This window comes from Phacochoerus africanus, chromosome 2 (genome assembly GCF_016906955.1).
Source record: "Phacochoerus africanus isolate WHEZ1 chromosome 2, ROS_Pafr_v1, whole genome shotgun sequence".
Lineage (NCBI taxonomy): Eukaryota > Metazoa > Chordata > Mammalia > Artiodactyla > Suidae > Phacochoerus > Phacochoerus africanus.
Window position 1 is genome coordinate 164,714,660 of NC_062545.1, and position 15,237 is coordinate 164,729,896.

At 41.6% G+C, this 15,237-nt stretch overlaps 1 protein-coding gene across 13 annotated transcripts in view; it reads right to left on the reverse strand.

The window, feature by feature from the left end:
• Positions 1-15,237, reverse strand: part of NEDD4L (NEDD4 like E3 ubiquitin protein ligase) — a 370,570-nt gene that overhangs the window by 40,568 nt on the left and 314,765 nt on the right. For 8 of the 13 annotated variants that reach the window (XM_047767057.1, XM_047767058.1, XM_047767059.1 and 5 more), the window contains 3 exons: positions 9,789-9,866; positions 7,926-7,980; positions 1,507-1,565 (listed from right to left, as the gene is read on the reverse strand). In XM_047767057.1, coding sequence (XP_047623013.1) covers positions 1,507-1,565; positions 7,926-7,980; positions 9,789-9,866 — 192 coding nt within the window. Of the gene's footprint in view, positions 1-1,506; positions 1,566-7,769; positions 7,824-7,925; positions 7,981-9,788; positions 9,867-15,237 lie in introns of all 13 variants that reach the window. The other 5 variants (XM_047767056.1, XM_047767063.1, XM_047767052.1 and 2 more) reach the window with 1 other exon arrangement.

Here is a 15,237-nt window from a genome sequence, read left to right on the forward strand (position 1 = left end):
TGTTTTTGTTTTTGTTTGGTTGGTTGGTTTTTTCGGTCTATTTTTTCTTTTTTGGCCACCCAGCAGCATATGGAGTTCCCGGGCAAGGGATCAGATCCGAGCTGCAGCTGTAGCAACGATGGATCTTTTAACACACTATTCGGGGTCTGGGATGAAACCTGCATCCTGGTGCTGCAGAGATGTAGGTTGTACCACAGCAGGAACCCTTCTCTAGTTTTTAAGATTCCCATATATGCAATTTTCTGCTGACCCTAGAACAGTTCCTGCCATTCCAGGATGTCTCTTTGTACTCATACAACCCCTGACAAAAGACTCTAGTGTATTCCCTGTGATCAGTGCGGCCCATTGCACAGACTCCTCCCACGTGCTTGATCCCAGGTGTCTGTGACTGCTGAGGGACAGGCTGATTGTCATTCTTCCTTATGAACACAATGTGCGTGGGTGACTACCCTAAGACAGAACTGACTTTTCCTACCCGGCTTATGCTATGGGATCTTGAGACACTCAGTGGGTCAACAGAGATGAAGATTTGTAACTCTGCCAGCTCCAGAGCTCAGCTACAACTTCACCCAAACTTCTGTAGATTTTTAGAGCCGGAAGAGATTCAGAATGCAATTTAAATTTATGGATTAGCAATGAGATCCTGCTGTGTAGCACTGGGAACTATGTCTAGTCACTTCCGATGGAGCATAAGAATGTGAGAAAATAGAACATGTACATGTATGTGTAACTGGGTCACCATGCTGTACAGTAGAAAAAAAAATTGTATTGGGGAAATAACAAAAAATATATAATATGAAAAAAAATTAAAATAAATTTGTTAGCTTGCATATACTACCCTTGGCCTAAAGAAATGTCTAAGCTCCACAAATACAGGACCTAGTTTTACTTCATATAAAAAGGAAGAAACAGAGCTCCTGCTGCGGTTCAGTAGTAATGAACCCAACTAGTATCCATGAGGATGCGGGTTCAATCCCTGGCCCCACTCATTGGCTTATGGATCTGGCGTTGCCGTGAGCTGTGGTGTAGGTCGCAGATGCAGCTCAGATCCCGTGCTGCTGTGGCTGTGGCGTAGGCCAGCAGCTCCAGCTCCAATTCAACCCCTGGTCTGAGAACTTCCATATGCCATGGGTACAGCCCTAAAAAGACCAAAAAAAATTTTTTTAAATTTATATATTTATATTTATTGTCTATATTATTAGGAGAAGATATTTTGATTGTTATACTTTTAATCTACCCTATTATAAAAGACAAAAGAAAATGTTCAGTTCGGTTACCACTAGCAGACCATTTTCCTTTCCTTTACGTTGGAAGCCCTGTGAAAACACAAATGCAGCTGTACCTCACCCGGTAAATTCTGATAACGAGAAGATGGGAGTAATGCTGAACTTCTCAATGATACCAGCCAGGCCCTTGGCATCAAGATAAGCAGGAATACACAAGAAATGTGTGTTTGGACGGAACCCAAATATTATACGGAAGAGTCAAGAGTGTGAGAATACTGACCGGACCAGTAATAGCTGGATTCTGCAGTCTTGGGTCTTCCCACTGAGTAATTTTGCTATCTGAAAATATTAAAAAAAAAAAATCAGCTTATTCGTTCAAATCTATTTCATGTCAAAAAGAGTTTAGAAAGAATTACTTCTGTATTTTCCAAGAGCTGCCCAGTTCCCTATCCTGACCCCTAAAGATAAATAACTTACTATTTCAGGGTTAGAAGAGAACTACATTCTAAAAAGCATCCTCCCCACCCAAGCCTATACACTGCTTAGTTAAAAACACTCAATCAATAATGCACAACTAAAGTAAAACCATCTATTCACACTGTTTTTGGCAGGCAATCTGCTGAAATTTTAATTATAAACCCCTGTTCCTTCAAGGATTTATAACTTGATCTTGATGTTCATTTAATTAAAAAAGGCATCATAAAAAGTCTTGGTCCCCCAGAAGTTAACACACACACATTATTTTGTTCTCATTTCATTTACTTTTTCCTTTTGCTTATGGTGCAGCAAAACCCCTTTCAATTAAGAATCCTACATCAAATAAATGAATAATCCATCACATGTGTCACTCACATGCACACAAAAATCAAAACAGCTAAGGCGGTCCAAAAAATAAGAATTAGATACAGCAGAGCAGGACTGAAGAGAAAAGCCTCCCGTCTGGCCAAGTTGGCATGAAGTGGTTTTCTTTCTTCAAAATGAGTCAATGTGAACCAGACTGGTAAATTGCACATATATACCACGACTTTAGCGGGGTAGGTGAAAACACACATTAGCTGCTTGGATCACTTGGGATTTGCAATTACACATTAATTAAAAAGACTTGATGGATTACTGGGGGGGGGGCAGGGATGGACTGACATGAAAGATATGGAGTTGGCAGGTGGGGGAAGAATAGGGGTCTCTCTGGAGTTTTAGGAAATCTAAGTTGGTTTTAAAAAAAGGAAATTATCTTTTTGAGAAGAATATTCTGTTTATTTCTGGTATCCTCAGAAGTGGACTGATAACACTAAGTAAACTTGGTTTTAATGGCTATCCCAGGAATTTTTCAAAGTCTGGTATGATAATTATTTTAACAAAAGCAGTGGGACAGTTTTAAAATAAAGCTACTAAATAAAGCACATGATGATTCTAGATTCACACTGGCAGAAATGTTATGTGAAATATTTCAACTGTTTTAGAGAACCTCAATGGAAGCAAAAGGTATTTTTGGGTTCCTTACTTTGAAAACAGAAGCTCTGGGCAAGTAAATGCTGCTATTGGGATGGAGGACAAAAGAAAAGACAACTAAATAAAGGAAGAATGCAGTTGAGTAAAAACTGACTTGGACTATACATAGATGGTGTATCATCATTAAATTGGAGAATAAGTTAACTCCCACCTACATATGACGAGTCCCAGATGACTTCAGTCCAGACCGGAACTCTGAGCTCCACCCTGGACGTTGAACCTGGATTTCCCTTGAGAAACACCTCACACCCAAATCTGCCAGAATCCAGACCATAATCTCCAATACCAAGATGGTTCAAATAATCCTGTATTCCTCACTAACAGCATCACAATCCATTCACTGCTCAAATCTGGAACCTGGTCACACCCTCTGTCCTCTCTCACCTTTCACTGTGGTGGCACCACCTGTCCCCACTTCTCGCTGAAATGCCCTCTTCGTGGCATGCTCCTATTCTCCCTGGACTACTCTCTAGGATTCCTGGGCCTCAGACTCACTCCTCCCCTTTTGAAACTTCCTCTAAAGCTCCCTCTGGACAATCCCACCTAGCTGCAGAAGTCACCCGAGTTGAAACACCTGCAGGCTCCCTCTGCCTTGACATGTGTGTCATGCTGGCCTTCTGTGCACACTGCCGTCTGCAACCCGCGGTGCTGCTCTGAACGTGGTACCATCTGCACAGCTTCATAAACCTGCACATCTTCATACACCTGCACATCGCTCCCTCCCGGAATCTCTCTTTGCTGGGGGTGCTTCGCTAAATATTCTTCATTATTTGGGATCTGAAAAGTCACCCATCTCACAAGGCCCTCTTACAGCCTTCTTCCACCACTGGGGCCCAGTCTCTTAGCAAGTACATCCACATAACAACTGGTCCATTGCTCTAACCCAACACTTAAATTCCTCCTGGCATCTCAGTGGACCTAAGCCCATTGAGGATGGGGACCATGTGCTGCTCATCTTTGCAGGCCCACCCTCCTTCCCACAAGCAAGTAACCGGAGTCTGATATGTTTTTTTTTTTTTTTTGTCATGCCTGTGGTACATGGAGGTTCCTGGACCAGGGACTGAACCCGCACCACAGCAGTGATCCAAGCCACTGCAGTGACAACACTGAATCCTTAACCCATTCCACCACAGGAGAACTCCCTATAACTCCCTATAACTTTTTTTTTCTATTCTTTTTAGGGCCACACCTGCAGCATATGGAGGGTCCCGGGCTGGGGTCAAATTGGAACTGCAGTTGCTGTCCTATGCCACAGCTACAGCAACTTGGGATCCAAGCCACATCTACGACCTACGCTGCAGCTTGGGGCAACGCCGGATCCTTAACCCACTGAGCAAGGTCAGGGATCCCCAGGGATGCTGGTCAGGTTCATAACCCCCTGAGTCACAATGGGAATGCTTTCCTATAATTTTTAAAAGACCGAATGAAGCTGATGGTGAAAACAAATTGAAAACAGTCTAAGCATTGAGAACCACATACGTTTCTGTATGGTTAAAATAAAGATCAATTTTGCAGGCAAGAATTATAAATATATCAATGTTGGTGGCCAGTTACCCGTTTTGTTCCAAGCCTTTTGAATCTAAATTTGCTTTTTATCTGAAACATACTATTTCAAATGAAGGGGCAAGAATGCAGTAGAAGAATGAGAAACATAGTCCTTCTGGCTGCTAGAACAGGTTTAGTATGACTGTTGGCAGGAAAGACTCAAATAAGATCTTACAGCATCCCCAGAATTTCATTTTCTGGCTTTGTCTATAAACTCACTGTGGCCATTACTCAGCGGCTGGGTATATTGGGTCTTTAAGGAGAATTGTGGGATTTCTAAGAAGGGGAGCAATTCAGTGCACGACCTTCCCTTAGCCTTTTACACCAGGCTTGAGACCCAGGAGCTATTTGATACATGTCAACCACAGGAATCTGGGAGTTGTCACAGACAATCAGTACTGAGCATGCTTGCTCTTCTGAAATTAAATCTTGAAAATGTCTCATTTCTCAAGAATTTATGAAGCAGAAAATAGAACACCTAATGAATGAGAAGACAAGCGCATGGCTGTCCTTCGCGTTCAGTGCGTGGTCACAGGTCCCAGGAAAGAGAAGACGGGGCTCTGAGCAACCCACCAGGTGACTGCTCTCACAGTTAAATGGTAAAGATGACCTGGTTTCTGTCCTGCAGGTAGCAGGAGAGCAAAACGAGAAGCTGAATTTTGCTCAAAATAGGATGCTGGAAAAAATGTTCAGGAGAGGCTCATTCAGGAGGTAAGGAAATTCCAGATAATTTAACTCATTTTGGAGTGCCTTTAGTACTTGTCAGCCTGATACAGTGTTTTCAAAAAGACAGGTATTCTGTAATTTTCACAGACTGGATTTGTTTATTTTTATTTTTTTTTATTTTTTATTTTTTTTGTCTTTTTGTTATTTCTTGGGCCGCTCCTGCGGCATATGGAGGTTCCCAGGCTAGGGGTCCAATCAGAGCCGTAGCCACCGGCCTATGCCAGAACCACAGCAACTCGGGATCCGAGCCGCGTCTGCAACCTACACCACAGCTCATGGCAACGCCGGATCGTGAACCCACTGAGCAAGGGCAGGGACCGAACCTGCAACCTCATGGTTCCTAGTCAGATTCATTAACCACTGCGACACGACGGGAACTCCGTTTTTTTTGTTTGTTTGTTTTTAAAAAGGCACATGAATTGAATTCTGTTCAATGTCCACCTTGTGTTGCTCTCCAATGAATAAACCTTGATGAATTAGGGAGAAATGGCACAAATGTTACACTACCAGCTCACGAGGTTCTCCCTTTTTTGCACAGCTTTTGGGTCATCTAATTTAGGCTGTATCTTGTTAAGAGCACTTCTCAGTATTGCTGAGCAAAGGCAAATTTTAATCTCCACGTAAAGGATCACAAATACTATACCGGCAGAGCTCAGATCAAGCAGGCTTGGGACGTGGTCTGTATCCTAACATTTGATTCCAGGAGTGAAGAGCGGAAACCTCCCACGTGCTGCTTGGTGTGTAAAGAGGAATGGGGACGTCTCCGAGGAGCTGAGAGGGCTGACTAGGAAGAAGGAACTCCCCTCTCCTGCTTTCTGGCAGACAGGAGCTGGGCAGGCGTGAGGCTGCAGGCACCACTGCTGTTACCTCTCAAGGCAAGTTCTCTCCACTCTCTAACCAAGAACATCAATGTCCTAACGTAACACCTCCACCTCTGGCCCTCCGGGAATGGACTCCGAGGCACCACTTAACAAGTGTAAACCACATATTACAGTAGGTCCATGCACGTCTCTAGGAAAACAGTCCATGAATTTATTATTTCTGATGTGTATGAGGACGGCCCTTTGCAATAGCATTTTTTCTTGTTTCTGGGTCCTTACAGTACCATCGAGAACAGTTCGTAAAGTTCTCTTCAGGTTGACCTGACATCAGCTCACCAGCCAGGCCATGGCCACAGTGTTGTGTATGGTACTCTCTATGGAGTTGGCTGAGTTTATCACAGTGATTAAGACCTTGCTTTAATAAAATGGTCATTATGAGTCCTACCTCTCTTTGACAAATGAAATTGTAACGCATGACGAAATGCAAAAGGGAACTGTCTTTTGCTTTTTGTGGGAAAAGGGGTGTGATTCCTCTATTTTATCAAAATAAGCTAATAAAGAGTAGAATTATAAATAGCAGACTAAGGCAAAAAGTGGGGGTGCACACGTTTCAGAGTATGGCAGCAATTTTATGCTCTCGGGAAAACAGGCAAAAATCAGTATTTTTATTGGTCAAAGACAGAAACTAGGCCTATGTACCTTGAACTACCTCATTTTAACCAAAAGTAACCCACGCCCCTAAATACACTCAACTTTTGGTTTAATTTAATCTAGTTTTGGCTTAATTCTTAATTGTTGGGCTTCTTGTTTAATTTGATTTATAGAAACCCTCAAGCCCCTGTGCCTGAAAGTGAAGGTCTGTTTTTGATGCACTGGTCACTTAGGGACCCTGAAAGAGGCCCTAAAACTATGGGACAGTGACAAGCCCTATTCACTTGAGGATCCCTCCAGGCCAGACTTCCCAACTGGCTCAGCAATGTGCTTTAACTAATCAGTATGATTAGTCAAGAAAACGTGAGGTCAGGAAACCTGGGGCAGACTTACTATTTATGAACTAAAAGAAAACAAAGATCAAAGTACTACCAGATCGCACAGGTATTTGAACTTTAAATCTATTTGAAGATTTCCTTTTTAAAAATTTTTCTATTTTCTTGCTTTTTTTAAGGGCTGCACCTGCAGCATATGAAGTTCCCAGGGTAGGTGTCGAATTGGAGCTGCAGTTATCGGCCTATGTCACAGCCACAGCAACACAAGATCCAAGCCGTAGCTGCAACCTATACCACACAGCTCACGGCATCACCAGATCCTTAACCCACTGAGTGGGGCCAGGGATCGAACACACCTCCTCATGGATACTAGTCGGGTTTGTCTCTGCTGAGCCACGATGGGAACTCCTGAAGATTTTTTTTTTAATATACATTTTCAGAAGTTTCCAGGGATGTACAAATATGATCCCATGGAGAACATGTCATTTCAACAAGGGAACCAGAAAAACGACACTGACTAAAAGCAAACCTTTATTAGTTTAACTTTTAGTTGGCATGAGAAATCACACATTTATTCACAGGAGCTGGAGCAAATGTCTGCAGCAAATAGACTACAATTTCAAGAAGAGAACTGCACATGTATTAGTGTGTTGGGTGCAGGGAAAACATGCTATGAATAGAAAATAAGTCAGAATGGGCATCTGGCCGTAAGACCTCTGAAGGCAGTGTTTAAAAAACGTAGAGGCTGCTTCGAGCACTGCTCATATATAGATTTCTGACTAGGTCATCACTTCTAATCTTATTTTCTATTAGCAGAGTGTATTTATTAAAAGCGCAAAGATCAAGGGGTCATCAAACAAAAAAAAATTTTTTTTTTTAATTCAACAAGTTACTAGGTCAAGGGATCAAACTGGGACGGGCTACTTGAAAAGCAAACTTGGGTGAAGGCACAGTACCGTCCAAGGGCACTGCGTCTCTGGCATCGTTCTCGCCACATAACACCTGGCTGCCTAGACGAAGAGTAAAATGACACAGCTTTCACTGTCATATCTGAATTATCCTCACCCCCCTCTACCTGCAGTACCTGTGTATCCATAACAGTGCTTACTTACTATGGTCAATGTAAAAAGTTCGGCCATCCAAGTGAATTCTTTCTTCCCAGCCAGGCTGGTATCAGGGGGAAGAGAAAGAGAGAAGACAAATATTAAAAGAGAGCAGACAAATATTAGCTAGCGGTTCTAAAGTCAAAGACAAGAGGTAAAGACTCTAGGACACCTCTGATGCTTTTGTCCTAGCGTTACCTTTTTACATAAAGAATAAGCCAAACACAAACATTTCCAAGGAACTCGTGACAACACCCAGCAACATACTTTAGGCAGAGAATCTGTAGTTTCACATGTACGATGAATGGGAAACAGGGTTATTATTTCCAAAGCTGCAAAGGGAAACTCCAGCTTACGGTATAATAGTTCAACCTGGGGTTGAGGAGCTCATTTAATTCAATGAATATTTTAGTCAGTACTAAATGCAGGAGGAAGGGTAACATAAAATTGTTAGAGATGGACGCTTCACTCGTAACGTTGGCTGAACAAGGTAATACTGATGTTCTCAGTCACAAACTCTCACTACTCAAGACTCAGGAACCAAAGAGATCTGGATTATTTTTCCAAGATAAGGCTGATATGCTCCATTAACTGAACTGAGCCTACCTGCTCTTTGAAACTCAAGAATCCAACAGATCCAGACAACCCGTTATCTTTCACTTTCTAAACTTACTCCTCGGTCTCTCTCCATCTAAACCCCAGAATCAAAACATTTGTTGAGTGTGGGATATTCGTATAACCTGATGAATAAAAACTGCATTCCAATCTTCCTACCTTCAAATTCTGCCATAAAATACCATACACCAGGCAACAAAAGGGTTCTTAGAAAACAACCACCAAAAACATTCCTAGTACCCTTTTGTTTAAAAATAGTTATAAGAATATGATATCACTTATATCTGGAATCTAATATAAGGCACAAATGAACCTTTCCACAGAAAAGAAAATCATGGACTTGCAGAATAGACTTGTGGTTGCCGAGAGGGAGGGGGAGGGAGTGGGGTGGTTGGGGAGCTTGGGGTGAAGAGATGCAGACTATTGCCTTTGGAATGGATTAGCAATGAGATCCTGCTGTGTAGCGCTGGGAACTATATCTAGTCACATATGATGGAGCATGATAATGTGAGAAAACAGAATGTGCACATGTATGTGTAACTGGGTCACCGTGGTGTACAGTAGAAAAAAAATTGTACTGGGGAAATAACTATTAAAAATAATAATAATAAAAAAATAAAAATAATCATAAGAGTCTCCCACTTCTCCACCCCTGTAAGGCTTTTTAAAACCACTTGGGGGTGGGTCAAGAAGAATTCATGGTGAAGGTTTCATTCAAAATCTAATCCGGAGTAAACAGCTCAACTCCCATTCAGGCCCCACAGGGAATAAACCGATAAAAAATTAGATTTATAAACAGTCATCCACAAGGGACAAAAACTGAAAATTATTTGCAGGATAAATGACTTGTAGAAACCTTCTGTGATTACTTATGCCTTTTTCTCCCACTGTTTTTTAATATTTTTGTTCCTATGACCAAATCAGCAATATGAATGGAAATTAGTGGTTGCTAAGTTACAAAATAAATGCATGTTGCTTAAATTAACACCCACAGAGAATGCCTCGTACATCCCAGTTGCTGGGTCTGCCTTCCACCAGCAGCCAACAATTCAGAAACCTCTTTCAGAAGAACCAGGTGTTGTATAAATTCTTAATGTTAGGAGAGCCCAGTCATATACCGATTCTAGTAAGAAACTATAGACCAACAGGACTCAAAAAGCCTGGACGACAGGGAGGTCATAGGGCTTCCCAATAACCACTGGGCAGATGAACGAATAAACATTTTCAGACTGGTCCACATGTCTCCAGTGTACTCACAGGAAGAGGGCCAAGGTCATTGGGGTTTAAAGATGCCTTGGACCGCATGTGTACTGGAAATTTCAGACGCGGATCTTCCTGCAAGAAAAATATAAGAGGCGTATGTTAGCAGTGACCATCGGAGAGTGGTTGCTGGCTTCTCCCGATCTGGAGATGTGTGTTCAGGGCAAGCAGGTTGCCTGTGTGCATGGGGGTCGCACTCCTGCTGCATGGGGGAGGGGAGGAGCCCATCTGTGTATAGGAAGCCTGGCAGCCCATCTCTCAAAGAGTCTACTCTTCCTCCTTGTCCTTGGTGAAAGGAGAGAAAGAATATTTAAGTGAAAGGTCAACCGTTTCCCCAAGACTCTGAGCAGGTGAAAGGAAGAGGGTCCCAGCAGTGATGTTCCCATGGAAAGCAGAGTGGAAGATGCCAGGTCTACTCCACAGAGAGGGAGTAGGGACACTGGTAAGGGAGGCTGGCCTAATGCAGTAGAAACACTCTCTCCAGAGGGACTTGAGTTTGCTGCTGCTCCCTTTCAATCTCTCCTGAACTAAAGCAGAAGATCTGAATGTCGTCTGACTGTCAGGTCATGTCCGTCCCAGAGTTAGTCAGCAACCTCACATAAAGCTACATCCTTACAACAGAACTTTACTGATATTCTTGATCAAGTTCTACAAATTAGATCTTAAAAGTTTATAAGATATTTTTCTTAAGGGATATGCTTCATGAGATACCACAGAGAACCCAACAAAAGAGAATTACATACTCTGACATCTTGGGTCATGCTTTACAATATACAGTCAGATGTATGATCTTGCACCTATCCCTGCTAGGAGACTGGGCACATGATCTCAATATCATTCCTTTAGAAGAGGAAACTGGGTTTCACAAAGAAGGAGAACTTGCCCTGAGGTCCTGCTTCAGAGCCTGGAAGCTGCCCTTCACTTCTAGAGACCCAATTAAAATGCAATGTAATTTAGAAAAGCCTTATTATAAGCTCAAAAGATTAGAAAACAAAGCAATAAAACTCAGAATAATGCATTATTAACCAAATAAGACTAAGATAAAAACAAAACCAAACCCCTAAAACCTTTAAAAAAAAAAAGAACCCTTTATTTCAGTTATGTTAAAGCCTTTGTTGCTGTCTGATTACTAAAAGGTTTTCTTGCCTCATCATTTTCCCAAGTCAACAAGAAAATGAAATAGTTGGTATAAAACTGGGAAAATAATAAAATTCACCTTCTTTGAGATATGAAATTACATATGATTATATGCCAAGACTGCATTAAAAATCTGCTAGATTATGGAGAGTAACTGCTAACAGGTATGGAGTTTTCTCTGGGGGTGATGAAAATGTTTTAAAACTGATTATGGTGTGCTGGCACAGATGTGTGATGGCCTAAAAGTCATTCAATTCTACATTTTAAATGAATGAATTGTATTGTATATGAATTATACCTCGATAAAGTTTTTAAAAAAAATCCCCTCCCAATTTTTTAACTTAATAATCTAAACCATTAGTATCACCAGATAATAACAAAGTGATAGATTTTTGGAGTTGGCAAGATCAATGACAGTTAAAAAAAAAAAAACAAACAAAACTGCACACACATACAAATCAACCTTTGCTTTCTGTAAGCTATAAGCAAACCTCTAATTGACATAATAAATCATGTTAGCAGTTTTTTATGGAAATTGATCCTGAACCTTTTCAAAGAATAACGAGAAGCACAAAACAGTCCAGTATTCTGTAGCGTACTGGAACACCTACAGCATAAAGACATATGCTAAGTAGGTTTAGGATTTGGAAGGTCCAAAAAGGTGAAAACCCAGTAAACATTTGTGACTGTTTTGTCACGGACAGAGGAAAAACTTAGAGCAACTGAACTCCACCAAAGATACTCAATGCTGAGCTGGACCAGGTAATACCACCACCACAGGGGAACTGTGGGCCCCCCAACAACCACTGACTGTGCTGGGTTTAGAGAGATTTGAAGATGCTATTACACGAATGAGGACAGGGGCTTCTGCATGCTATATTCAAGGCCAGCCAAGCCGTGGAATCACACACAGAGCTGTGGAAGACAATTAGTCCTTTTGGTAAAGAGCTGGTGATTTATAGGTTAAAAAAAAAAAAAAAAAAGCTAGAAGTTCCCTGGTGGCCTAGTGGGTAAAGGATCCAGTGAGGTCACCGCTGTGGTGTGGGTTCAATCACTGGCCTAGGAACTTCCACATGCTGAGGGTGTGGCAAAAAAAAAAAAAAAAAAAAAAAGTAAAATTAAAGAAGTGACGGGGGCCGAGGAAGGAGCATGCAGTATAAAATAAACTCAGTTTCACAGATCTGACAAAGTGGCCTTACTCAGAAAACAGAATTCATAGAATGTAAGGGCTGGAGGCTTCTGGGGATCATGTAATTTAATTATACCCGTAAAAGTCAAGATGGTGGCAGCAGCTGCTATCTATCAAGCACTGAGGGCAGAGTCTAGGGGGCACTATGGAACCCACCCTCGCACTGAATCTCCTGCATGAATTAGAAGGCAGCTGGGAGAGTAGGAGAAGGGCAGCCAAGGCTCCACATGACTTGGGACAACCTTAGGGATGACTCTAAGTCGGAATTCGAATGAGATCTCAAATGATAGAAACATGAATGAAGAGAAGACACAAAACACGCCTGGCTGTTTCTTTTCTCCCTTTCCTCAGCATTGCAAGCGCACACTTTCACGATTACGTCAATATTTCACATCAATATTTTGCTTCCCTCAAACACAGGGTGAAAGGGTTTTTAAACAGAAGGAAAGATCAACATCATATTAAAAAAAAAGAGAAAGGTTTCTCAGTGGGATCATTTAAAACTGTATAAAATATGGGCACAATGGCTGGTTGTAAAGACAACTGTGCTTTTTCCATCCTGGATGAGAGCAACTACAAGGCCCGGGCTACAGTGAGTTTTATTAGTTTGGACTTGGGTAGAAAACAAACCTGAAACTTAATTAAGGGATAATATTTCTGGCTACAAAAATAAGCCAATGCTTTGTCCTGTAAAAGACATAAATATACTCTTACACACAGGCTTTGAGCTGCTTCTTCAGCAGAAGGAATGCACAAGCTGAAGGCCTCCTGAAATCTCTTTGGTTCCCTGGTGGCCTCCAGGATGCGTCCACAGCCCGCGTGACCCAGGTGGGGCAAAGTGCAGCTTATATGGTGTGTCAGACTGTGCTCCCCACAGGCCGCTGGCATACTGCCTCCACTATTTGTGTGTGTGAGAGGCCGTGTTTTATAAATAAACTTCAAAGGGAATTTTCCTTTATCAATGTATACATGGAAAACGTTGGCCTGAATCTTTTCTTGCTTCTGGTTAGTTGCAGGAATCAAGCGTACATAGGCTATTGGGGGAAAAAGTACAATTTCCATTATTCTCAACCTGTCTGACCAGTTTTTCTTCCTTTTTCTATGATAATGCTCAAATCTAAGAATAGCTGTTCTCTCTCAAGTGTTTTTTCTTTAAAAAAAAAAAAAAAGGCATTTAATTGCCTAGGAATTAAAGGTAGTCACAAGCTTTAAGAGAGGAAAAGTCCACCTCAAATTGTTGCTTATTTTAAGAATGTCATACCTAAAGAAGATATAGAGTTATTTTAAGAGAAAGGTATTTGAAAGGGGAAAAAAAAAAAAAAAAAAAAAAAAAAGCAACCCCCAAACCAACTCAACACAGATTTTAGGCTGAAAATTATCTTTATAGATCCCGCTACCCCTCCGCCTTTTGTCAAAATAAACAAGCATTCAGAGTGTGTGTTCCACAGTGAGAATTTTGTATGGGCTTTTGTTTAGAAAGGAAAATGTAGCTGTGTCAGCACATCCGCCTTTAGTGAAGCCAGTGGCTCGTGGAATTCCCAGTTGTTACCTTAAGGATTTTCAATGACAGCAGCAGCAACGAAATGCTATTTTAACAAATTAAATTTTTAAGTAAATCAGTGAATCACAAGTATTTGGTAAGAAAATGGGCAATTGGAAATTCCAACTGGGTTTCATTCAGCAACGATGCAGGCAATAAATAAAACTGGTGCTATTTAAAATAAAATCTGCCCAGCTGCAATTACACTGCAGTTGGGGTGTGAAAGGCTGTGAAAAGGTTAGGGGATTTGATTACTAAGCTAGTTCAAATTACTAAAATCATAGCTTATGTTGGCAAGCCACAGTGGCTCCATACACTAATCCATCTACTTTTACAATATTTGCCCCTATTTCTGGAGCTCCCATTCCTGGCTGAGGAACTGAAATCAGAGCAGGGCTGTAGTAAGTAGAAATGGGTACACTAGCAGGGCTGCTATGGGTTCTATGTCCACGAGGGAAAAAAACCTTTAAAACCCGTCTCTAATACTACATTTCCCCAAAGAGCTGCCTACTGCTCTCATCTTGCCACAAACCTGTAATCTTATCTTCAAACTAAGAGGTGTGCCAAACAAAGCTACATGTTATTACGTGCCTTAGAAGAAGTTACTTATGAGTTTACCAAATGACTGTCATCAGATATGAAGGTAAACTCTCTCGGCAAGTTATTCCTTTACTTCAAAATTGGAGTGGGGTGTTGGGAAAGGCCTGGGGGCATTGTGGATCATCACTATGATGGTGGTGGTGGGGGAACAGGGGCTATTAGGATTTACTGGAAGGAGCCAAAGATGGTAAATGTCTTGCAATGAAAGGCACAGTTCTGCCCCAAATACTGAGAATGCTCGCGTGCAGACATACTAGACTGTGACCCATGGGATTTGAGAGAGAGAGAGAGAGAGAGAGAGAGAGAGAGAGAGAGAGAGAGAGAGAGAGAGAGCGAGCGCGCGCACAAGCGTGAGCCCTCTGGGTCATCTCAAGGGACTGAATTACCACCACAGGCAAAGTGTAAAGGACAGTCCAGGTCACTTGGGTCCACAGCTCTTCCTTAACACAATACTGCTGTTCCATCAACTGGGCATACTTGGCATATTCAATAGAAATGGGAATTTAAAGGGTATATTCACTCTTGGTCCAAGACCAAGAGCTAGGGCTAGTGACAGTCACTAAGCATATAGCTCAGAGGACAGAAAGACTGAGTTACACTTTGTACCCAGATATCAGATGGGGACATAAGGGACAGTACGAAAATAAACCTTCTGTAGCATCAGAAATAGTCAGAAACCTAAGGACCAATTTCGGTTTAGTCACAGGCCTAGAGATCACATGGTAGAAAAATACCACTGACTTTTAAAAGAACTCTATGCTACATTAAATAAGGCACCACTGATTCAGCTGAAGAAATGGACAGAGGAATATAAAGACATGCATGTACTTTTCATTCATCTCATTTTTTCCAAGTTAGTACAGTACACAGATTCTCTCTCATGCATGAGTCAGGGGCACATGGAAGAACACTGTGATAAGAAAAACCAACTGTGACAACATTTCACAAAAAAGAGCTATTAAATTTACAATCAAAGTCCT